The following is a 24,093-nucleotide window of genomic DNA, read 5'->3' as shown; positions in this document are numbered from 1 at the left end:
TTATGAGCAGATGCCGTGAATAAAAAAAAAAACAACAAATAAAAAAAAAAAAAAAATGAAAATGCTGGCCTGTTGCTATAGCAACTGACATGCCTTAAATCCCTTCTTCTTCTTGTTGCCTGCCTTATGCCAGCTAAGATGCTTTCCGTCACCCAACTTAAAGACTATATGCTGTGTATGTGGGCAGAGCTGTGCCAGATCTTAAAATATCACAATCCATTACTGCTGGTCTGAGGAAAGCCCAGCAGAAGATTTCGGAGCTCGCTGATGGGAAAATCGTTGCTTTTCTTCTTCAGATCGGACATTTTGATTGTTGCCCCACCATTAAGATGTCCTAGTAGGAAGTAGGAAGGTGCTCTCTGGGATTAAAATGAAACCACCTACCCCCCCGAATCCATGTGGCAAATGCAGGTTTCGGCTCAGCCTGCAAGAATTTGCAGTTTGGGGAGGGTTGGGGATGATAAATGGACGTCAGTGTGAATCATGTTCGTGTAGAACGCTTATGCAATGCCTGAGTCAAAACTTCAAAATTTGATCTGGCCAAAGACTTGCCGTCCAAAATAAAAGGCGTGTGATTCCTGCTCAAATATCTGAAAAATCATTATTATTATTATGTATTTTTTTAGGATTTGTCAACGGCTACTCCAGTGACGTTACGCGTGGATCCGCAGGGCTACTTTCTTTACTGGACAGACCAGAATAAGGTAATTCCCCACCCACACACACCATACTTCAATTGGTCAGATCTGTTCTCGTGTTCACGTATTGCAGGCGAACAAACAGCTAGATGTCAGGCAGATTTATTTTTCATAAGGTCGAAATGGTACGTTCCTGTGGACATGATTGATAATGGACTCTGACTGTTGATGCAATTCAAGGACGTGAGGACACCCGGCATCCGTTGTATTTTTTGGGGGGAATAACAAACATATCAAGCTTCCCAATAGAACCCTGAACTGAACGTCTGGCAGTGGTTCTCCACAAGATACACAGGTCATTAAATAGTATTTTAATGAGTTAAAGGTATTTACACGTGATTCACAGAAGATTTGGGTTACTTGTTGATATTGTCAGCTGGTTCAAAAACATTAACGTCGATCTTGCCTTTTGATGCCTTCTTGCCCTCGCATAGCTGCCGGAGTCCATCCCGGGACACTGGGTGCAGGGCAGGGACTCCCAACCAGCACACTCACACACACACACACACACACTCACACACCTACAGACAATTCAGAGTCAGCGGTTCACCGTGTGGCCCATGCCTTTGGATGGTGGGAGGGAACCTGCCTCGTTGCGGTGTTTAACCCCACGGCCATTTCCAAACTAACTTGTTCCCAGCAGGTGGTGCAAAGGGACACGGCAGTTTGTGATTACTGTATTGCACTCAATGCTGTTAACTGCTGTTGACAGGTTTGTTGAATTTTATCCCGTTTGAGGACTGAAATTTGAAACCTTGGGATATTTAGAGAACTTTTCTGTTCATGTCCATATTGCATTGAATGTGGGCCCAGTTGTCTGGAAGTTTCAGGAACGTCCTCTCTGGAGAAGATTAAGAATTTAGGAAAAAGGCCCAGCTGAGCCTGGCAATTCTAAAATTGTGATCCAAATCCCATAGAATTCAGCCCCTGTCATGGGCCCTGACTGGCCAAGAAAAGACTTGGACTCAGCACACAACACAAACCAATAGGATCATGTGCCAGTGCTGTGCTGTAATCGGCACCCTCGTCGCGAGAAGCAGCCCTGTCCTGGGAACAGGGATTCGAAAGGTACATTCAGGTTTACGAATGTATGTGCTTGTTGCACCCAGCTGCTGTTTGAGTTTTATGTTCTTCAGGGTGTAGTTGTAAATCACATGTGGAACGCTTCAAGCGTTCTCCCAGGCGTGTCTGTGTTTTTCTGTCACTGGAATGTTCTTGGGTGTTGCTGTGGGGTCAAATTAGGACTTCAAAGTGACTGAATGGCAGCAACCTTGAACCAGGTATACATGTATATTAACGGTATATGTATATGATCTCATTCTGGATACTCAACCATGATGCAAGCAACTTCCACATGTCTAGAAGATATTATGCCTCACATTTATTTTTGCTCAAAAGTCATCTTCTTGCTATAAAAACGCATATCATTGGGAGTATACTGCCAATTTAAATCCTTTTTTATTTATGCTCAATTAACAGCCTGTTTTCTGATATTTATCTTCCAAATTCTCTCCCTCTCTTTATGCCCATGCTCCAGGGGATTTTTTGATATACAAAAATGCAACTGGGGAGATGAAGCCTTGCCATTATGTCTTGATATTAAAAAAGAGAAACTGGATCATTATGTTTGATATTATTACAGCAGCAGCATACTTTCACAATTTACACATGCCAGTCACACTTAATCTGCTCATCTTCTGGCATGTATGGGTCAAAACCATCCAGATGGGATGCAAAGAGGGGCCATTGCCTCATAAAACCCTGAAATGACCCCAAATTGAAAGGCAGAATTGACAAGCAGGCCACAGATGGCTAGTATTATTATCACTAGTCATCAAATTATAATGCTGCATAGAAGAAAATCTACAACTACATTGAGAAAACCCTTGATTATGGCTCAGAAATCATTTCCAGCTAAATCACTTTAATGATTTCCAATAGCTAGTTTAAAGCATGCACTGAGTTTTGTGTATGCTAGTGATTTTTCTATTTTTTCCCCACAAAGCAAAATTTCTGTTTAACGCATACACAACCAGTATTTCATTATTTGCATGTGATAAGACATGTCTTTACAGAACTGGACAATCTGTGCAGTAAAGCAGAACCAGAGCCTGAAATAGACCGGGTGACGTGGGCGTTTTCTGAGCTCCTTTATGGGCGCAGGAAGAACTCCGGCGAATGGAAGGTTAGACGGGAAGCTGGCTCCTCCATGTGCGGAGTTATAAATGCAATATTTTTGACCTGCCAGGCGTTCAGCGGCGCAACACGGCATGGCACAATAGCTTTGATTAATCACGATGACAGGGCTGGCTCTGCAGTGCTGCAAGCGCTGTCACGGCCAGCAGATGCGTACGGCCGAATATTTGTGAGCCGGGTTTTGCTCTGTCTTCATCAACCATGTATCGGTGGCCACAGGATGCATGTCAGTATACTGAGACAGATGAAGCAGATGCTGGGATACCAGCCACACCTCAAAAGCATGAAGGTTTTATACCTTCCATCACTCACGTATTACCCCTTTCAATTTTTTTTTTCTGTAATCCTACTTGGCTCACATTATTCCCAAGGGTTGAAATGGGAACTATTTGTTAATCATTTGAAATTGGACACTCTATGAAATTAGATATTATTTTTCATGTATGTTTTGGTCTCGTAATTAGGTTTGGTCAGGTAATCTATATATTTCATGGAGAGGGTTAGTTCATTTCATTCTATATATCAATAAAATCCATAATTCCTTATGTACAAAGTTTCTATTATCAGACATAGCAATCAAATATAGTGCCTGTGTGAGATGAGCATTTTATTCTCTTTTCTCATCACGTCAAGGCATGATAACTTTATCAACATTTTTTTTATTGTGAAATAGGTCAATTATTTTCTATAATTTAATACAAAAAGCTAAACCTTCAACCTGTAAATCTATTGGTAGTATGTATGAGCATATTTTTCAGAAGTTGTGAATCCTTTTCAGAGTTATGAAGTGTGAATCCTTTTTTGATTGATCATAGGTAATATGAAATAATCTGAGAGACAGAATACTATAATTTGAGACCATATTGTCCACAAAAAACAGGATTTCACTTTACATTCAATACATTTAACAAATATGAAGGTCTACTTCTTTTTTACTAAAATATGAAAACAAATATATGTTTTTGTGAGCTAGTAATGTGCTTGTTTATTGGGTCAAGTAAAAACATGAATGAAAATATGAACAATAAGGAAAAAATAACTATTCATTTACATGTCTTATTTTCTGTTGTTTAGTTAGATTGGTGTAAAAACAAGACTACACATTCTGTTCACAGCTTCAGGAAGAGACTTCAGATACAGCATTTGGGGGCCACTAAGACCTACATAAAAGCAAAGAATTTAATGATGGCACTTTGATGGCACTTTAATTTTGAATCTACTCACCATGGGCGTGGTTGGGCTAGTGGGAGGGGAAGTGAAAGCTGAAAGTGGACTGCCATGAAGAGTGTCTGGGGAGCAGTGTGAGAGGACAGTGCCTTGCTCACTGGTACATCGGTGGCACCTTGACAGTTAGTGTAATCAACCTTCCAGTCGCAAGCCTGCTGCCTTAGCTGATAGGGTGAAAATGTGAAAGTCTGACCCCTAATGCATGAACGTTTGGCTGAAATGGGACCACAGCCTTGGTTCGTCCGCTTAAATGAATAGTCATTTTTTATAAGCTGTATTCACTGGCCTGTTGTTCCCACTCAGGAGTGATTTCATGGAACAAAATGTCACCATGCATCGCTGTCTCCCCAATAGCAATGTAATTATAACAAAGAACATTTTCTTATCCATGATGTGTAGTGGTGAGCACTTCCCCACAGCACTAGATGTAGTTTATCAGCTGACCATTTAAAAAAAATGCTTTTATAGTCTTGAGATGTAAATAAAATGTCTACAAAAATTGGGCTTAAGGTTACTAAAAGCGATCTTGAACCTTTTTTGTGGCTTTATAAGAAGAAGATTAGGATCTTGATGTAATTGTGATTTGCTTGTCTATGTACTGCTCACAGAAACCTACATATAGAGTGGGTACGCATTCAGACTCCTCATTAATGTACACACAGCATGCCATAATTGACCGAAAATACATATGCGTTGACATTTTTGCAGATTTATTAACAAAGAAATCTGACCCTATGCTGTGACACTCATATATTTTACTTGGGTGCTGTCCATTTCTTCTGATCATCCTTGAGATGGTTCTACACCTTCATTTGAGTCCGGCTATGTTTCATTATACTGATTGGACCTGATTAGGAAAGCCACACACCTTACAGCTCACAATGAACACCAGAGCAAATAAGAATCATGAGGTCAAAGGAACTGGCACAGATCTGGCCATGGTTACAAAAAAAATTCTACTACACTCCTAGTGCTGGCCGTCCGGCCAAACTGAGCTATCGGGGGATAAGAGCCTTGGTGAGAGAGGTAAAGAAGAACCCAAAGATTCCTGTGACTGAGCTCCAGAGATGCAGTGGGAGATGGGAGACACATGTAAGCCACACATGAATGAGTTTTCTATCTAATCAGACCAAGATAGAACATTTTGGCCTTAATTCTAAGCAGTACGTGTGGAGAATACCAGGCACTGCTCATCACCTGTCCAATACAATTCCAACAGTGAAGCATGGTTGTGGCAGCATCATGCTGTGGGTGTGTTTTGCAGCTGCAGGGATAGGACGACTGGTTGCAATCGAAGGAAAGATTAATGTGGCCAAGTACAGGGATATCCTGGACTAAAACCTTCTCCAGAGGGCTCAGGACCTCAGACTGGGCTGAAGGTTTTACTTCCAACGAGACAATGACCCTAAGCACTTAACAAAAGGATTCATGGCTATATTACATCAAAAGGGTACTTCTACTAAATAGTGAGCAAATGGTCACAATACTTAGTGATATTATAGTTCTTCTTTGTGTAATAAAACTGCAAAATGTTTTTCTGTCAATATTGGTGCTGCGTGTACAATTAACCTAAATTATTTTAGCAAATGGCTGCAATAAAACAAAGAGTGAAAAATGTAAGGCGGTCTGAATACTTTCTGTACTCACTGTAAATTATCATTTAGCTGCATGTTCATAAATTGTTGATAGATATTTTATCATAATAAAAAATGTGTTTTTATGATATCTATGCAAAAAAGGTTTATAAAGTTTTCTAGTTTTTCTCTGTGTCATGAAAATCATTACTGAAAATCATTACTGAACATTGGCTGAAATTGCAACTAGAACTGAAGCCTACAGTGGTGTGTTTATGCAAGGGTCGTTGGATCAATAAATGTGCAGCTATTTTTACACCTCAGCAAACAAGCTTTTACCACCGAGAGGAGGGGCAAACACGGCATTCATCAACTGTCTCTCTCATTAAGGGGCATTTTGCATGAAGTCCTTGTGCATCACCTCCTTCATTTCAAGTTTTCCAGTGTACAGCGCTATCCTGGCAGGTCAGCAGCACCCAGACATTCTACAGGTTCCATTGTGTTCTTTGAAACTGTGGCAGCTTTCCATGCGAGGGGGGACATCTGCAGTGTCTGACAGCTGCCTTGAAATTGCTTTAACCCAACTCCCCTTTCAGACATCCCCTTCTCTTGTTGCCATGGAGCCGCTGAAGTACTTTCAGCAGCAGTGTGTCTGAATTTTAATAGTTGTCCTGTTGAATCCAGTGATTGAGGTTGGATGAGGTGAGGTGACGGGGTCATGACCGTACTGATCTGGCAGGGCATATGAAGTAAGAAGGACAGTGTGAATAATGGTGGCTCCTGGAGGCCCGTTGGCCATTTTCCTGTCTTTGTTCTTTCCAAAGCATGGATCACATAGAACTCAAGGCTGATACAGACTATGCAAGATGAGAGAACCGTGACCCCTGCAGTAATTTCTGAAACAAACTCTTGATGCAATGTCATGTATTTAAAGAACCTTAAACCTACAATGAGCTACAATTAGTCCCACAGTACACTGGTGCTATTATACTGTACATAATACAGTACATGAAACATAGCAATTCTTGCAGTTCTGTATTGAACCATATATTTGAGAAGTCACGTATATGTGAACAGTACAGGTCCACTGCTTCTGTAGTGATATAGGGACAGTGTTGCCATAATGAGTGTTTTCACAGGCAAATGAAATAGATTTTCTCTTCATTTGTGCAGATGGGTTCTGCTCAGTGTTTCTTCTGCTTGCCAGGAGGATTTTCATCTGCTCTGCTCTGCACAAAACTAAACAGGAGCGGAGCAGACATAAAGCACAATGCAATGTGAGATGTCAGTAAAGATGTTAAGGATGTGGCTCTTTGATGCTGTAGCTTGTGGCCTTTCCTCCTTGTTCCCCTCCTAATTTTGTTAAAGTGTGTCACATATTTAGGTCATGTCTTTCCCTTTACAAACACAGATGATGACACTGAGTGATTCCCAAAATGGCTACATAAAATGACTAAACATATACCCCATACCAGCAAGCCAACGGTGTTCCCAGAGCTGAAGACTGTTTTATCAAAGTGAAATTGAAGTGATTGTCATTATGAAACACAGCACAACACAAGCCCCCCTCAAAAAAATGTGTCCTCTGTATTTAACCCCTCATCATTAGTGACCAGTGGGCAGCCATGAAAGGTGCTTGGGCAGCAGTGTGTGGGGTCGGTACCTCAGTGGCACCTTGGCGGTTTGGACCTACAACCTCCGGGTTACAGGTCTGCTTCATTACCCACTAGGCCACCATTTGACCTTGTTGATAACGTAAGATAAATTTCATTGTTGCTTGAGAACTGACAATGACAATAAAGATTTATCTTATTTTATCCTCTCTAAGTTGCTCTGGAAAAAGGTGTCTGACAAATGGGATAGTGTAAATTGTACAAAATACAGAATTAAACTCAGGCTGAAATATTGTTCTAATGGTTTGCTATTTATGTTGGAATTTTATTTATGGATGTTAACTATGACAGCACTAATAAATACAATTTAATCAAATGACACGCAAGCAGTTTCAGTACAAATAGCAAAATGGTTAAACTGAACAAAAGTAATAAAAAAATACTTAAACTTGGACCCATGAATCACAATCACAATAACACATACAATACAATAATGATTATTTCACTGCAATGCTGATTCAGCAATGCACAATATTTAGCAATGTCCATTTTTCAGATCATGATTAAAACCTAAAGGCAGTATGATATAATGCATTCTCTTTCTTTTTACTTTAATACTTCAACAAAAAACTTAATAAATCAATGTTGAATGTTAACAAATCAATAGTAGTACCTGCACCATGGTATATTGCTTCATTACCAAACGCTTCGGTACAAAAATATGTGCTGCAAGGACCGAGAATGGTAATTTTTTTTATGCTAAAAATATACACAAGTGAGATCAGTGAAATATGTGTGTGTTCACTTATTTTTATTTTTGGCAAATGTACATGTATACGTGGGAAGATTTACACAGAGGTGTGGTTTTAAGAGATTGAATGCATTCTGCAGAGGCAGCCTCCTCTCTGGGCCAAATCCCCGAGATAGCGTGAAGGTAGTGTTCTTACAGAATGGTCCAGGTTTTTTTTTTTTTTTTTTTAAACCATGCTGTTCTTTGGCACTACACTAGGTGAAAAATCAAGCAAAATGCTCAACCAATGCTCCTACATAAAATCAATGTGTCAATTTCTCAGCTCAGTGCTTAACCTTTTAACATTTTACTTGATTGATAACAAACACCAAGACATTTGTCTCCATTTATGCACCGCCAGGAAGTGAGCTCAAGTGCCTCCACATGTTTCTTTTCTTTCTGTTGAATATAGTGATGCTCTAGCATAGGTGAGAAAGAACAGTTTGTCTGGCTGCTTTCATCTTATTTATATATACATATTTATTTTTTGCTGCTCTTACTTTTGTTCTGTCCAATTTCTGCTGTGACAAGTGCAATTTCCCACTTGTGGGACTAATAAAGGTCTATCTTATCTTATCTTATCTTGTTTCCATTCTCTTTGTTGGAGTGGGTTTCCTTCTGCTTGAAGGTGTTCATTTGCATTCATTGTCATTCTCATCAGTATGTAAGGACAGGGCATGAAAATTAACTTCATTGATGAGCTGGATGTCAGGTCTGCCCCAATGGCATCTTGAGCCCCCCCCGGCATACTGCACAAGAGCTTTATAATCTGTGCATGCTATGCACAGTGGATTTTAAATAATACTAACTAATAATATTTCAAAATTGAATTAAATCTTTATTATGTATGTATTTGAACCTGTTTTTTCCGTGTGCCATTGTTAGATTCAGCAAACAGTGAAAAAGGTGAATCATTTCAAGGTTGTGTGGTGCAAAGGGGCATGTTAAATCTAAATGAGTTTATACTGTGCTGGAAATCCATTACAATAAAGTCACCCCAAGGCGTTATTTTGCTTATGCACCTCACAGCATTTGTAATAAAAAATGTCACTGGTTCCTTCCACCCTTTGACCTTCTGTTTATAAATCAGTTTTTTATTTTTTTTTGACAGGAAACTGACCTCCTAGACATCACCTATATCAAGGATGCAAGAACCGGAAAGTGCACCAAGACACCAAAGGTATGCATCATTTCATGGAAATCAATGCCAAACAAGCCAAGACACACAACTTGTCTTATGGGTCTAATTGTAAACAGATCTGTTGAATGCACAGCACTGAATATATTTCGGAATGTCAGTTCAAGTTGAAGTTAAGCTTTATTGTCATAAAATTTCTCCAGAACCTGGTGCTACATGTAACATTTGAACGATTAGACAACGTTATATTCTAACATAAAGTGCACATGTGCGACACCGACAAACTGGGCTACATAAAGTGTAAACAGGGGACACAGACAGTGCAAGAATAACATTTAACAAAAAGCATGTAGACAACAATGAGACAGACAGCGGCAAACAAGTGAAATTAACAATAAATGTGCAAAGTAAATGGAACGTTGCATTTATAGATAATATTACAGTATAACAGAGGTAGTGCAAGTGTGTGTGTGTGTGAGTCTGGCTGTGAGGGCCTGAATGTTTTGGTACCTTTTTCCGGATGGTAGGATGGTGAAGAGTGCATGTGAGGGGTGTGTAGAGTCCTTCACAATGCTGGTGGCTTTCCGGGTGCAGCATGATTGGTAAATGTCCATTAGAGACTGATGATCTTCTCAGCTTCTCACTATCCGCTGTAGGGTCTTGCGGTCCAATGCGGTGCAGTTTTCAAACCAGACAGTAATGCAGCTGGTCAATGGTCCCTCTATAGAAGGTGGTGAGGATGGGTGGTGGGAGATGGAGAACAATGATGGTGTTGAATGCTGAAGTCTATGAACAGCATTATCAATATTAGTCTAAGTGAAAGGTACTTTTGGGGTATAAAACCTTCTTTATAAATACATCTGTGAAATGACTTCACCTATTCCATGCCCTACTTCCCTAGACAAATATAGGTTAACTGCCCCAACTGAAAATCTGTTATTCATGATCGCTATCTCTCCAAGGAGGTAATGGACTGCACATCCTGGCCTTTAGTGGCCACAGGCAGGCATCTGTAACCTGAATCCGAGTGCTGGCGAGTCACTTTGAACATTTTCCAGGTCATTCTAGTTCATTTGCACTGTTCCCGTTTGCCCCACGTATTGCACTAATTTACTCATCTGTTGTTTTGTTCGCAAGGTTTACCCTTTCCCCAAAATAAACAGGCCCTCCGGGTATTGACCACAGATAGTGGCCACGACACGGCACGTGATCGCACAGGCCCCTGCTGGCACATCCTACAACGGTCAGGGAGAATTCTAAGCCAGAGGTGACCTACTGTACACTGTGTAGAATAAAGAATATCTCATATCTAGATTTCCTCTTTTATCGTCTGAAGAAAAGTGCCAGAGGAGACTCCTATTTCTATTTCTATTAAAAAAAATTCTTCAGTGACATTTCAAACCTTCATTTTTTGGTGTTTTGGTTTTATAGGCCTGGAAGTGTTTCGCTGACATCGTAGGGGATATAAATTCTTTTTAGTGCTTTTTATTGATCCAAGGCGCCCACATTTCACAGTACACCCTCCGTTCGCCTTTGTGCTCTGTGGTCGTAACCCTTTGGCAAGGTAGGAAATGAAAGGCTGTATCTCATGTCAAGGAACTGAAGTGTTGTTTGAGGAAGGGCTACTGGATTGATGACCATGGTGAAGGAGTCACAGGGTTGTTGGTAGGTCTTTCTGTTTCCATGTGTTTTTGCCAAGACCAGTTTGCAGGCTTATGGCGGGTGTAAACTAGTGTTTATTTTTCGTCAACTAAGTTCATGACAAAATATTTTCATCAACAAACCATTTTGACATGATGAGGACGATACGAGATGAGACGTAAATGCTGGTCATGTGAGTAATGAAATATACCGTGTAATATCAGACCAGATGTAGAATATTCTTCACTCTATAAGGTAGCAATAATGTAATAATAAGATAACCTTGTGGTTTAGTGGGTTTGACTAAAAGAAAATGGATAATTCTGGATTAAATATGACTAAAATGCTCAGTTTTAGTCAACTGAAATTTGAGTAGACTAAAGTGAGTAAGGACATGACTAAAACTAATAAAGATTAAAATGACAACTCTGTAAGCCTCTAAAGAACCAGTGGGTTAATTTTATTTTTTCTATCCATGCCGCTCCTCTCCTTGTCCCGTCTCTGCTCCTCATAAGCATTTAAAGCTACAAACACAGGGGAAATGACATTGTGTGACTGGCTCAAAGTGGCTGTAATTCTGCACCAAGGTTGAATTTTGGAAAGAGACTTCCGATACAGTATTAGGGGACCATTAGGACACATAAAAACAAACAAAAAATTTAAAGCATGGGACCTTTAATGGATTCTTTTTTAATGACACTACAAGCAAATGAAGGTTTGTTAAACACCAGTAATAAAAGCACTTTGCCAGATATTGTTGTTTTATGCCTGAAGCTGCTGTTCACTGCTGCTCACACAGAAGACGTTTTGCCAGGGTGGTAGCCTAGTGGGTAACACACTCGCCTATGAACCAGAAGACCCAGGTTCAAATCCCACTTACTACCATTGTGTCCCTGCGCAAGGCACTTAACCCTAAATTGCTCCGGGGGGGGGACTGTCCCTGTAACTACTGATTGTAAGTTGCTCTTGGTAAAAGAATAAGAAAATAACAACTTGGAGCTGTCAGGCAATTTTTTTGCCGACCAGCACATGTTTTGTTCCATGTGTGACATATTACACTGGCCATGGCTAAGAAAGCGAACAATCATACAGTGGGGGCGTGACCTTCCAGAGAGAAAGGGCGAGTTTTAAAGACGGGAAAACAGATCTCTATTCTAACATTATCCACCTTTAAGTCCAATCCGCTAAGCTTCTTCAAACAGCCCAACAAATACCACAACAATATATATTACAGAATATATACATAGATCCATTGAATAGCTAGAAATGATACAAAGATACATGTTGAACTACCAGGGGTAGAAAAAAGGTTAGGTTACCCAAAAAAATACAAAAAGTCATTTTTCAGGAAACAAGAAATTAGTTAAAAAAAATATGTCAGCAAAAGTGCTTGCCAGACTCTGATCAAGCTATGAATTTTGGGGTTAAAAACAGAGGACACATTTTGCTGTGTGCACCATGTGCTGTGCCATAACCATCACTTTCACTTTCAAGCTCAGCATAATTGTGGTCACATTAAGCAAGTTTCAGTTTCAACTGTAAGCAGAAGATTTTGACTTGTTTGGGATTTGAACTCTTCAGTTCACCACGCAGGATTACTGTACACCATCAAATAGGGGAAAGGATGGTTCCTCAGTGCAGGAGGAAGCGTGATGGTCTGGGGCTGTGTTGCTGGATCAAGGGGCAGCGACGCAGTGAACCAGAATAGCTACCACAGCATTCCAGGCAGTGCGCCTAGTTAACTCCACATATAAATACCATCAAGCTGGTTTGGGATGCACTGGACCAAGGGTCAGCAATCCGTGGCTCCCTGTGAATTTTAAGTGTAAATAATTTTTATTTTATTTTTTATTGTAGTGCGGAAATTTGAAGAATGGGATCTTATGCAATGTGTTTAATTTTTTGGCACTCAAAATATGCATCAATATGCATATATATGCTGTATATGCATATATGTCCCATCTGGCCACCCCCACCAGAGCTGTTAATCATTTTATTCAATTAGGATAAAGGCCTGACAAAGTGCAATTCAATTGTATGACAAAAACAGTCACCCCACCCCCATTTACCGCTTCTGTTGCCACTATGTCCTCTCAAATATGCCTGTCTAGAACCGGACCTGGTTCTAAAAGCTTTGACCGGTAGTTTATATATAATCAGTTTATTTATTATAGTTTACCCTATAGTTACCCTCAGTCAACAGTGTTGAGATTGACACAATTAAGGCCCCGAAAATAAAGTTTTCCTCTAAAGGTAATTTTAATTTAATATAAATTAAATTGATTGTCATTGTGATACACTACAGCACAGCACATGGTGCACACAACAAAATGTGTTCGCTGCTTTTAACTAAAATTGGAACATTTGATATGACCTTGTGTCCATATGGAAGCAAAGTTTAATGGGACCCAAAATGGTTATTTTCTAAAAATATTTTTTTGTGAAGTGGCTTTTTTTTGAAAATGCTGACGTATTAGCCCAACCTCCGACCTGACCTATATCCTCAAATGTGTCATACATACAACAATGGCGGATAGCACATTCATGGTTGGGCTGCAGAACCTCATAAAGCGACTACAAGAAATCCTCTCTGTGGTGCACATTTCTAATGAAAGGACAAGGCTGGAGAACAATGACGTGATTAACGGAGGAGAAGTAGATACAAAACAAGGCGAGCACATTGGGTGAGACTGGGAAATTGGGGAAACAGTGGGGAGGCAGTGTGTGGGCCATTCTCTGTGTCTCCATGTGGATGACAACATTTCAGATAAGTTTTTGAGAAGCCAAAAAAAATGTTTTAAAGAAAAGTGTTCTTGTGTGGACAGTGCCCAAGACTAACCTCACATTGGGTAAGTCTCTTAGGCCTTTGGAAATAACTAAAGTGGACAACTAAACCACCCCTCCAAAATGCAGATTGCTTGTGTGATTTAATGTGTGAAAAGCTATAAAAATCATATTTGATGTGATGTTATGCTAATTCTTATTAGCAGCCAGTGCACCATTTGTAACACAGGCCTTAAACATAATTGAGAATTTAGTGACATTGAGGCACAGGAGATCTATGTCTGGGTCATTATTGGACTTTTTTTTATTCTATTGCTGCAGAGCTCCCCATTGCACAATGATTTGGGGAAGAAATTGGGGGGAAGGGGGTTTATGGCCTCTGTGGAGGGTCCAGAGCAGTATCAGTGTTTAAATGCAGGGTAGAATTGGGAAAGCAATAATGACATGTTTACCCCTCAAAATGCATAAAATGAAATGAAAGGAGTAGAAGTAATCTCTCTGCAGTTTTAAGGAGTGCGCCCGGGTGAAAGCTACTGGTACTTTGCTAACTATGTCACTAGTAACAAGCATATGCTTCAGATGTGATCATTTTTCAGCAAAGGCGAACACGGCCACTGTGGGCTTGCTGCTAGTTTTATGGTTTCTCATCATAATGAGAGTAATTTCAATACTTTTACTGAATTTACTCAATTAGATTTGTTAAGTCTTTTTTGAAATGATACATTATTAGTACAGCCAAAATGTAAACGTTTTCTCCGATGAATGGTACTGCATTTTCTCCCCTGGCAATAGCTTCATTCCGGACAAATATGGCGTTCTGTGAGCATACTGTAGTACCCGCAAGGAGTTTGGCAAGGTTTTTGGGAAATAGGCTTTCTGACTCCACTCCATTTGCTCTGAACCAAAATTGCCTGTAGCAGGTATGGCAACTGAACATCGTTGGCATGAGCGCAGACCACCCCATCTGTTGTCATTGCTCATGTATGGGGGAAGTAATGTGACAGTTTGGATGCTGTAACTGTACATTTGCAGCTCTTTCATCCTGGTTTTGATAACCTGTGACTCTGGTTTTCATAACAGAATCTCAGCAAGTATTATGTGGCAGAACTAAAATGCCATGTGCTTACACCGCTGTCAATTTCAGCCAGACCTGAAAGTATGCTTAGCTAATCCACACATGCGTTATGCTGGGTTTTTAGGCCAAGTAAATTGTGCTGTTATTAATTAGTATTGTAATTATGGACCCTATCTAAGTTGGGAGGTAACATTTTACAAGATATGTTAAGAAATCATTGCCCAGTCTAATAAAATGCTTTTATGTAAAAAAAAATAAAATAATAATTAACAATTTATTTATAGACCCAGACATCCTGAATTTGTATTTGTTTATCCTGTATGCTTTTTTTATTTTGGCTATGACTGTTCTGTCCAGTTCTACTGGACAGAACAGGACATTGACCTCTTTTTATCGGTGACCTTAACATGGAATTGCATTAGGAACATCCATAAAAAAAACATCATACACTACATATATAGATTTACGTCCATTTAGAAATCCCCCAAATGATCAGCTAATCTGAAGGACACTTTTATTGCTTCTTTAATCAGTGCAACTGTTTTCAGCTGTACTAAGATAATTGCAAATGGTTTTTCTTATAATCAATTAACCTTTTAAAGTGACAGACATGCATTAGTCAACATCATTCCATTGGAACTAATTGATGCTGATAATGGGCTTCTATGTGGATATTCCATTCATTAATTTCCAGCTACCATTTACTACATTAACAGGATGTCTGAACAGGATTTTTCTATCAATTTAATGCTATTTTAATTGACCAAATTATTGTTTTTTATTTAAAAAGGACATTACAAAGGCAAATAAATGTATTTAATTTCTAAACAGTTGTGTACATGTATCAGCATTGAGGTGAAATTCAGAGAGATGAAAAATGTGTTTTTTCTTTCTAATGTGTTTCTGCTTCAGCCAGTTTTTCCACTGATGGTCCAGTGCTGAGGCGGATCCTCAACAGTGAACCATCAGCAGAAAAAATGGCAGTTTTATTCAATTTTTCAAATTTAATTTTAAACTAAATACACCCATAGTTGGATGTTTTTTGGATTCCCAGAAGACAAAGTTTAATCGTGTTTTTTTTAATCAAAGCTTAAAATAGCAGGAGCCAATGGGAATAATTAAAGCCACTCCTAGAAATAAATTACACAGGCAGGGCTTAGCACAAGTTGCCTCTCCTTCATTCCTCTTCATTTCAGTCGTTCTCCATGGCCATAATCATCTCACATCACGTCATAGTCATCTCAGAATGTGAAAATCTTCACTTAGATTCCAGCATTCTGACTGGCCAACTAGTGAATGTAGCGTTTACTAATTTTGCTTTGTTTATTTGCTGCAGAGATCCCTAATGCAAAATTATTAAATGTATGGACTCTGTTGAGGTGCCAGAGCAGTATCAGCACTAATGTTTATAATGTATGTGGTTTGCATACGCTGGTCACAATAATGAAATTGTAACTCGATTACAGTACTAAGGATGGTACAGTTTTATTTATATACAATTTTTTTAAGCAGTTAAAACACCATATATATACACACACACACTACATACAGAAATTAATAAATACATAAATAGATATAACAATGATATTTTTAGATATTTAGATATTCCGCAAAAGTGAAAAATATATGTGCGTTGTGCTATTACATAATTGTAAAATGTGGAGAGAAGTGAAGACAGCCATTCTTATAGTTTACTTACATCCGCAGTATCTCTTGGCAGAGGCATTTAAAATATTCATATAGAAATATTCAACAACAACTTTTCTCCCCTCTCGCAAGAGTGGGAGTGATTCCGAGTGATGGTCATTCAAATATTTTGCTTAACTAAGCTAAATTGATTCAAATCGATACAAAATTTTATTAGCGATTTCTATTTGAGATAAGATTATCATGAGTTACATGGGTGCTTTAAACTGTCCATCAAAGAAATACCTCAATTGGGTCACTAGGGCCAGGAGTCTTATTTATAACCGTTGTGTAAGCCCACAACGGGACCTGAAAGATGCGTACGCCTTTTCCTATGCATACGTTGCGATATATACTTTTTCAGTCACATATTTATAATAGTGAATATATAAGTAAAACATATCAACCACTGTGCTGTTCCTGTTGAAGTAGCAGAACATGGAATCTTGGCTCATTCAGCTGTGACAAACACAAGCAAACCTATTTAACAAGGTCTTGACTACTTATCTTGACTGCAACAACAGGGAGAAAAGTTATTTATACTGGTAAATCAAAATTTTTTGAATTATTTGAGGAACCCCACCGCCCCTTTTATAAAGTTTTGCCATAAGCGTCACTGCCTCTTTTTGGATTTTTTTCTGCACACCAAATGACCAAAGCAGCACGTCTTGCTTTGCTCAGCATCACTCCTATGTGTATTAAAAACCCGTGGCGGGTTTTGTTATGGGCAACATGATCAAAATTCCAGAGTGTAATCATGGTGGGGCGGCACCATGGGGAACAGCAATTTTTTTTTATTTCGCATGCACGCCCATGCTGCCCTGGCTTCATGATTGCATTCATGACAGCGATTGGTTTTTATTCCCCATTAGCGGGGAGTAAGGGTGCCCTCATTTTGCAAGGTGTGCCTGCTGCTTTGGGGGTAACAGGAGATTCTCTGACTGGCTGGAGTGGCATCTAATAACCAACTCACAAAGTAAAACACAACGAGGTAGTAGTAGCCTAGCGGGTAGCACACTCACCTATGAAAAAGAAGACCCAGGTTCAAATCCCACTTACTACTTACTACCATTGTGTCCCTGAGCAAGACAGGAAGACTGTACCTGTAACTTCTCATTGTAAGTCGCTCTAGATCTGGGCCCATATTGTTTATAGTTCATTGAGACTTACATACAGTAAATCTTTTACAAATGTACAAATTTAAGGAATGTACAAATGTTTAGGAAACGTTTTAAATGTGTATTTGGTGATGATCTCAAAATGAAATTGTATTAAGTGTTACTTGTCTGCCCCAACATCCTTTACTGAAAATTTCACATGGGAACAGTGCATTGGATTGATGAATGGCATTCTTTAAAAGAAAACTACAATTTAGAAGCTCTGGGTCACTGAAATCTCACTTGTTTAGGGCTAAATTGGATGGGAAGAAATTGTATCAACCAATACCTTTATGGCCCAAAACATTTTTCAACAAATTGACCTGGGAACTTTGCTCATGAGTACATAGATTTGTGATGAATATGGATATGGTAAAATGAACAGTATGGCAGCCTGGAGTATTTAGGGTGGAACAGACAATTTGAATGATAAACTGTTAATAAGGAGCTAACATCAGCGCTGTTGTGTACTCTAAATTCCCAAATATGCAGGACGTGAGCACGAGGTCCTCGGTGTGCCTGCTTACTGCTGCCACTGCTGGGCTCAAGTTTCACACCTGTCAAAAGGGGAGGGAGAAAGGCTGCTTCCAAATAAAAGCACATTTCATTCATAACAATTCATCTTTCCTGAGTTGTGTGAAATGTGTGTGTTGTGTTTGGGTTTGTCACCCTGCTACTGTGACTACCAAACTTTTTTTTTTTGGCTTTTCACTTCACCCACAAGCACATATATTTCAGAAAAAATTCTCTTCTTACTTTTCCCCTCGGTTGCCATGATGCCCTTTTTTCAGGTTTACATTGGATGCTTAAATATTCATGAGGTGATTTGCATTCATTTACATTTACATTTACGGCATTTGGCAGACGCCCTTATCCAGAGCGACTTACAACGTGCTTTCAAGTTACCATCGATGAAGAGATCAATTCATTCACCATGTATGGTTGAAGGGGGGCATGTAGAAGGCGGAATATTTGGAAAATCCATGTGTAAACAATCCCAGGTGTAGTGCGTTTTATAAAGCGTATATTGCATGCAGTTGTGCGAGCATGTTTTCATAAATCTTCTGTACATTTTTTTGTATGGGTTCTATGCAAAGTTTTATAAATGAGACCCCAGATCTGTAAATACCATTCACTTAATAACTCAAAACCCAAATACATGTGTGAGGCCTTTTTTGAGCTGTTCCACCACCTAGAAGATTTACATTTACAGCATTTATCAGATGCCCTTGTCCAGTGCAATTTAAAGTCATTATTTAACCATAATTTATGGTTAAGTGTCTTACTACACAATGGTAGTAAGTGTGATTTGAACCTGGGTCTTCTGGTTCGTAGGCGAGTGTGTTACCCACTTGGCTACTACCACCAGAAGAGTTTAGATGAATGCTTTCCCAGTACCTTGAGAGATGGTGGTGCCAGTTGAGCAGTGCTGGAGGATCAGAGAGATCTGGGTGCAGGGCGAGGAGTGATTGATTAGATCGATAAAAATTGTTTACTAAAAGTGCGCACTGATGCTTGCTGGGTTTGGGTCCTCATAGACAGGGCGGAGCAAAAATTATAAAAGAAAAAAACAGCGGAGGTAGACAGTAGCTACAAGGCCATATGCGTCATAATTTGCCTGCATTTTAATGCATGGTTTTACGCTAAACACACACGTTTGTATGAAAAAAGTGCAGCTTTGAACGCCGTTTATAACACTGGTTGCCTGACACCACCTGGTCTTTGCATTTGCTCAACAAAACACGCATTACGTCTGCTTTTTTTACACACTATAACGTATTTGGTCTGTTTCATAGAGGAAACTCTTTGAAGCTTACAGACAAGGAAGATCCACCCAGAAGAACGAGCTCACACCGCTGCTGGGGTCTCCAACACACTCTCTTTATTATGCTCACGCCGTGTTTCACCAAGGATGATGGTTAAAAGCAGAGGACACATTTCATTGAGTGCTGCAGTGTTTCACAATGTCAATCACTTCACTTCTTACCTCTGCATCCCTGTCATATCACCACCATCTGAGCAGCTGTTTTCTGCAGCAGGCAACATGGCCTCAAAGAAAAGAGCGAGCCTGAGCCAGAACCTGTGCTCACATTTGTGCATTGCAATGCAAAGTGTCTGAACAAAGGGAGTGAGAGAGTGTGTGTGTGTGTGTGTGTGTGTGTGTGTGTGTGTGTGTGTGTGTCAGTGTGAGAGTTTGTGAGTCTGCAAAAAAAAGTGTGCGTCTGTGAGTGTGTGCATCTGCAGTGTAGTGTAGAGAACAAGTTTTGACAGCTCAAGGAGCAACATGTTCATGCATTTTCTAAAGGTTTTAGTTCATTTTCTAAAGATTTTAGTTCATTTTCATTTAGTTCATTCATTGATTAATAAAAAAAATGTAAAAAAAAGATTAATTGATTATTAAATTAATCGTTAGTAGCAGCCCTAGTGCTGCCCCTTCCTTGGCTTTGTAGGCAAGAATCAATCATTTGAATCTGATGCAGGCAGCTACAGGAAGTGGAAATGGACTTGTGTCAGATTCAACACTCAGTTCATTTTGCTGCTTCCTGAACATCGAATGACTGATTTCCACTTCCCCTGTGTGATTTTTCACTGTGATTTGGTTGCATTTGTGATTTGATGTAATTGCGCCAGTAATGCATCATGAATTTACGTGAATTGTAAAGCTTTAGCTATGGTATTAAATGTCGCAGTATGTGTGGGGCAAGGTGTATGTTTTGACTGCATGCTTCCTCTGATTAGCAGAAGAATGATATTCTTTGCCAGCGCTCGCTCTTGCTGTACCTGCACCTCATTGTCCTCGCAATAATGTATTCCATTCCTCTGCTACAGTAAATTAGGTGGAGGAAGGCTGCTCACCATGATTTATAGGTACAAGCGTGTGCATCACAGTCGATACCAGCAGTGGTTTTTATCTTACTTGGTTCATCATGCTCAGCGGTTCTGGTTCTCAGTCGGCAGCTTGACTGAATACATTTTTGGGTTTACTGTTTCTGCTGTCCTCAGCCACATGCATGATGTGGTGCTGTGCTCTGTAATGATTTTTATATGCCAACCGAGACAAACTAAAATCGATGGTGCATGGCACTGATTGTGTGTGGCAATGCTATGTAATGTGAGAGAGGTGTGAAAACTCAGTCTTTGGAAAACTCATGGCTTTGGATTCCGTTACTAGCTCCTAGAACTGGCACAGATAATTTGCTTTTGAAATAAATCATTAAACAGTTGAAGAATTCTCTAGGGTAAGGGTATATGTCGGGCCAAGTGGCCAATTAGCATCATCGATGGTGCAAAGGTTCAACCATTAGGCATAAAGCCTGTCTCCAGGACCAGGCCAGAACCTCTGCAGAGCTGCACTTTTATAGCGCATTGGGAAATATTTGGTGAGATGCGGCTTTCCACTGGCTACAGAGCCTTGATGGACTGTTGCCATAGAAACACTCAAGGCAAGCTACCCTGTGTGACCAAAGCCATAGGTGCAGGAGCTAATGAGGTGGGAAGAAAGGGCATCAAATGTAGCAAGGAGCCCCGGCAAGCATGAAGTGACAACGGGAGCAACAGTTTCCCTGGGAGCTGACGCACAACCTGCAAATCAGCTTTCACGCCACTCCTATCTGGCAACTGTTGGATTCAGCCTGCTAAATGCCAGATCTGTTTTCTGAAGAAAATTACAGTCGTCATTCTCACGGCACAGAAGGAACACCTGGGATTAAAATAATGGCCCTCCCCTTCCTAAAATAATAATAATAAAAAAAAGGGGAATGGAAGGGGAATACAGAAAAAAGAATTCAATAATTGCCATAAATGTGGCTTGTGAGTGCGGTGTGGAGGTGGGATTGTTAGAGCAGTATGGTTCACTGGAACGCTGAAACATAATTACAAACACAGAGCCTACAAATACAAATGCCGTCCCTTAAACAATTGTTTTGTTTACTCAAAATCATTTTAATTGTTGTATATTTTTAATGCTTGTGTGAGTAGCATCATTTGCTGCCTGAATGACATTGCTTAGGAACAGCTGGATCAGATATGAACGATTTATCAAGGAAGATTAATTCATCATTTTGGCACGTAGTGGGAAATGGGAAGCACAAATGACATTGATGGGTGTCTCCAAAAACGGACCAAACAGGCTTTGGGTGTAACATGAAATAAATCAGGTTTATGTGGGACAGCGGCTCGTTTTTCAGCTTAGGAAATATAAACATGTGCAGGGCACCACAGACATGCCCAAATTTTTTATTGTCACAATTAAGGGAAAACTGAATTCATTATGGCCATACACTTGTGGCTGTGATGGACTTTGATACAGATATTGGGACAGGTGTTAATGCACCCAGCATGTGTATTTACATTTACATTTACAGCATTATCAGACGCCCTTTTCCAGAGTGACTTACAATCAGTAGTTACAGGGACAGTCCCCCCCTGGAGCAACTTAGGGTTAACCCTTTAAACCCCCACCGGGTCCTATTCTATGTGTCCGTTCCATGTAGTTCCTACATTAATAACATTAATAAAAGGATAAGAGCATAAAAGGTCGCTTGACAGGAAAATGTCACTTTAATACGAGTTCCCCTTGCCTGTCTATGGAGACAGTGGTGTGGCTAGAAATGGCGATAGGTATAAAGAGTGCTTTGGTCATTCTGCTTCCCCATTCAGAGAGCAAAAGAGACTTCATACACAGTATTAGGGGACCACTAAGAACTATATAATAAAAAATTAAAAATTCATGTCATGGGATCTTTATGATGCAGCTCTGAGGGTGTAGGTATTGTTTTGGGGTGGTAGTAGCACACCTGCCTATGAACCAGAAGACCCAGGTTCAAATCCCACTTACTACCATTGTGTCCCTGAGCAAGACGCTTAATGCATAGATGCATTTTTTTCAGATCTTAAGCATTGCTGCAATCCCAGCACCTCAGTATGCATCATATCAGCGCTGAGCCGCAAATCTGGAAATTAAGAGCATCATATCAGCTTCCTGTTAGTAAGTCTTTCTGATCAATGTACTATTTCGCCCGGGGTTCAGGAGCTGCATTGCAAATGCTTGTATTCTGAACCGATTGTTTCCCCAGATGAAGCTTTGCTAAAAAGTGTTGCAAGAATATTCTTCCAGCAGACAATTTCCTATTAAAGAGCTACTTTATTATTCATGATCCTAGTGAATTATTTAACTCGTATTCACATTCTGACACCATATCGTAAATCATACAGCTTTAACACATTGATGTAATGTTTCTTCTTGTCTAATAGCCAATGAAACAGCTTTGAATTAAAGTGTTATGTTAATCCTTGTGAGCAGATGAAAAGGAAAGAAGGTTGTTTCCAGTGTTTTGATGCATTGGTACCTGAAAAGCTACTCTTGTGCTTGCTTTGTGGCAGCCGACAAGGAGCGGAAATGCAATCTGATGATTCCTTTCATTCTAAGAGAGGATGTAGGAGAGCTAGTGCATGCTAAATCTTTAAATCGTAATTATGTTGTCATGCCAGACCGTGAGTGTGAGCTTGTCAGATTTTTCCGATTTCCTTCAGACGGGCCCGCCAGTTGCTCTCGCTGGGATCCGCTCTGTCACTCCTGTGCCATCCTGGGCTTCCTTTCTGAAGGGCTTTGATTTGCTTAATAATATCTGTCAGAACCATTTCGGGGTAGCGCTCCATTTGGCACTGTTAATTGCCCCAATGCGGGGATGAGGGCTGAGGGAGCCACTCAGCGGCTCAGTCGGAGAAGCCATTTCATTCAAGCCCTAATTGTTCCTCATCAGCGGGAGAAGTGGAAGGGCCGTGCTGGACCCACCTCTCGGAGTCTCTTCTGAGTGAAGCTCACACTTTTCTCTGAACACCCCAGGATAAGTGACAGGCATTATGTTTCCTCTCCCATTGTTGTGAATACAATGTGTCAAGTTTGGTTATAATGCTCACCTCGACTGAGGTTAAAGGTCAAAGTGGCAGCGGTGGCCTTGCGGGTAAGGAAAACAGAAGGTTGCCGGTTCAAATCCCGAACCACCAAGGTGCCACTGAGCAAAGCACCGTCCCTCTGCTCCCTGGGCGCCTGTCATGGCTGCCAACTGTTCACCAAGGGTGATGGGTTAAAAGCAGAGCACACATTTCTTTATGTGTACCGTCTGCTGTGCTCCAGTGTTTCACAATGACTTAAATATTAAATAAATATTATTCATTGATGTTTGTGTGAACCAATTTGGTCGTTGACTGATTTCAGAGCCATTCAGCTATTCGTGGTTGGTTGCAATTAGGGCTGTCGAATTATTGTCATCCACTAAATTGCAGTTAAGTATTTAATTGTATAGTTTTTGCTCCTTTTACCATCATTTTAAGCCTAATCACTTGATCCAGGGGAAATAGAGATCAAGGAGTTGGTCGCATCAGAAGTAGGTTCTGTTATGGTGCTAGGTCTGAAAAGACTCCGTGTGGTAATCAATAAGTGTTGCATGAAGTGCCAGGTTTTTTAGCATTTAAATAGCAAGCAGGTGGGTGTTTTTTTTTTTTCGCAAAACTT

The 24,093-nt window shown here is 40.0% G+C and overlaps 1 protein-coding gene across 3 annotated transcripts in view; it reads left to right on the top strand.

Annotated features, from left to right (window-relative positions):
* plcb1 (phospholipase C beta 1) overlaps nucleotides 1-24,093 on the top strand; it is a 50,901-nt gene that overhangs the window by 1,139 nt on the left and 25,669 nt on the right. For all 3 annotated transcript variants that reach the window (XM_029001814.1, XM_029001805.1, XM_029001820.1), the window contains exons 2-3: nucleotides 627-704; nucleotides 9,210-9,278. In XM_029001814.1, coding sequence (XP_028857647.1) covers nucleotides 627-704; nucleotides 9,210-9,278 — 147 coding nt within the window. The remainder of the gene's footprint in view (nucleotides 1-626; nucleotides 705-9,209; nucleotides 9,279-24,093) is intronic.

This window comes from Denticeps clupeoides, chromosome 1, assembly GCF_900700375.1.
Source record: "Denticeps clupeoides chromosome 1, fDenClu1.1, whole genome shotgun sequence".
NCBI classification, from domain to species: Eukaryota; Metazoa; Chordata; class Actinopteri; order Clupeiformes; family Denticipitidae; genus Denticeps; species Denticeps clupeoides.
Note: the sequence above shows the minus strand (reverse complement) of the source record. Positions and strands in the feature narration are given on the sequence as shown.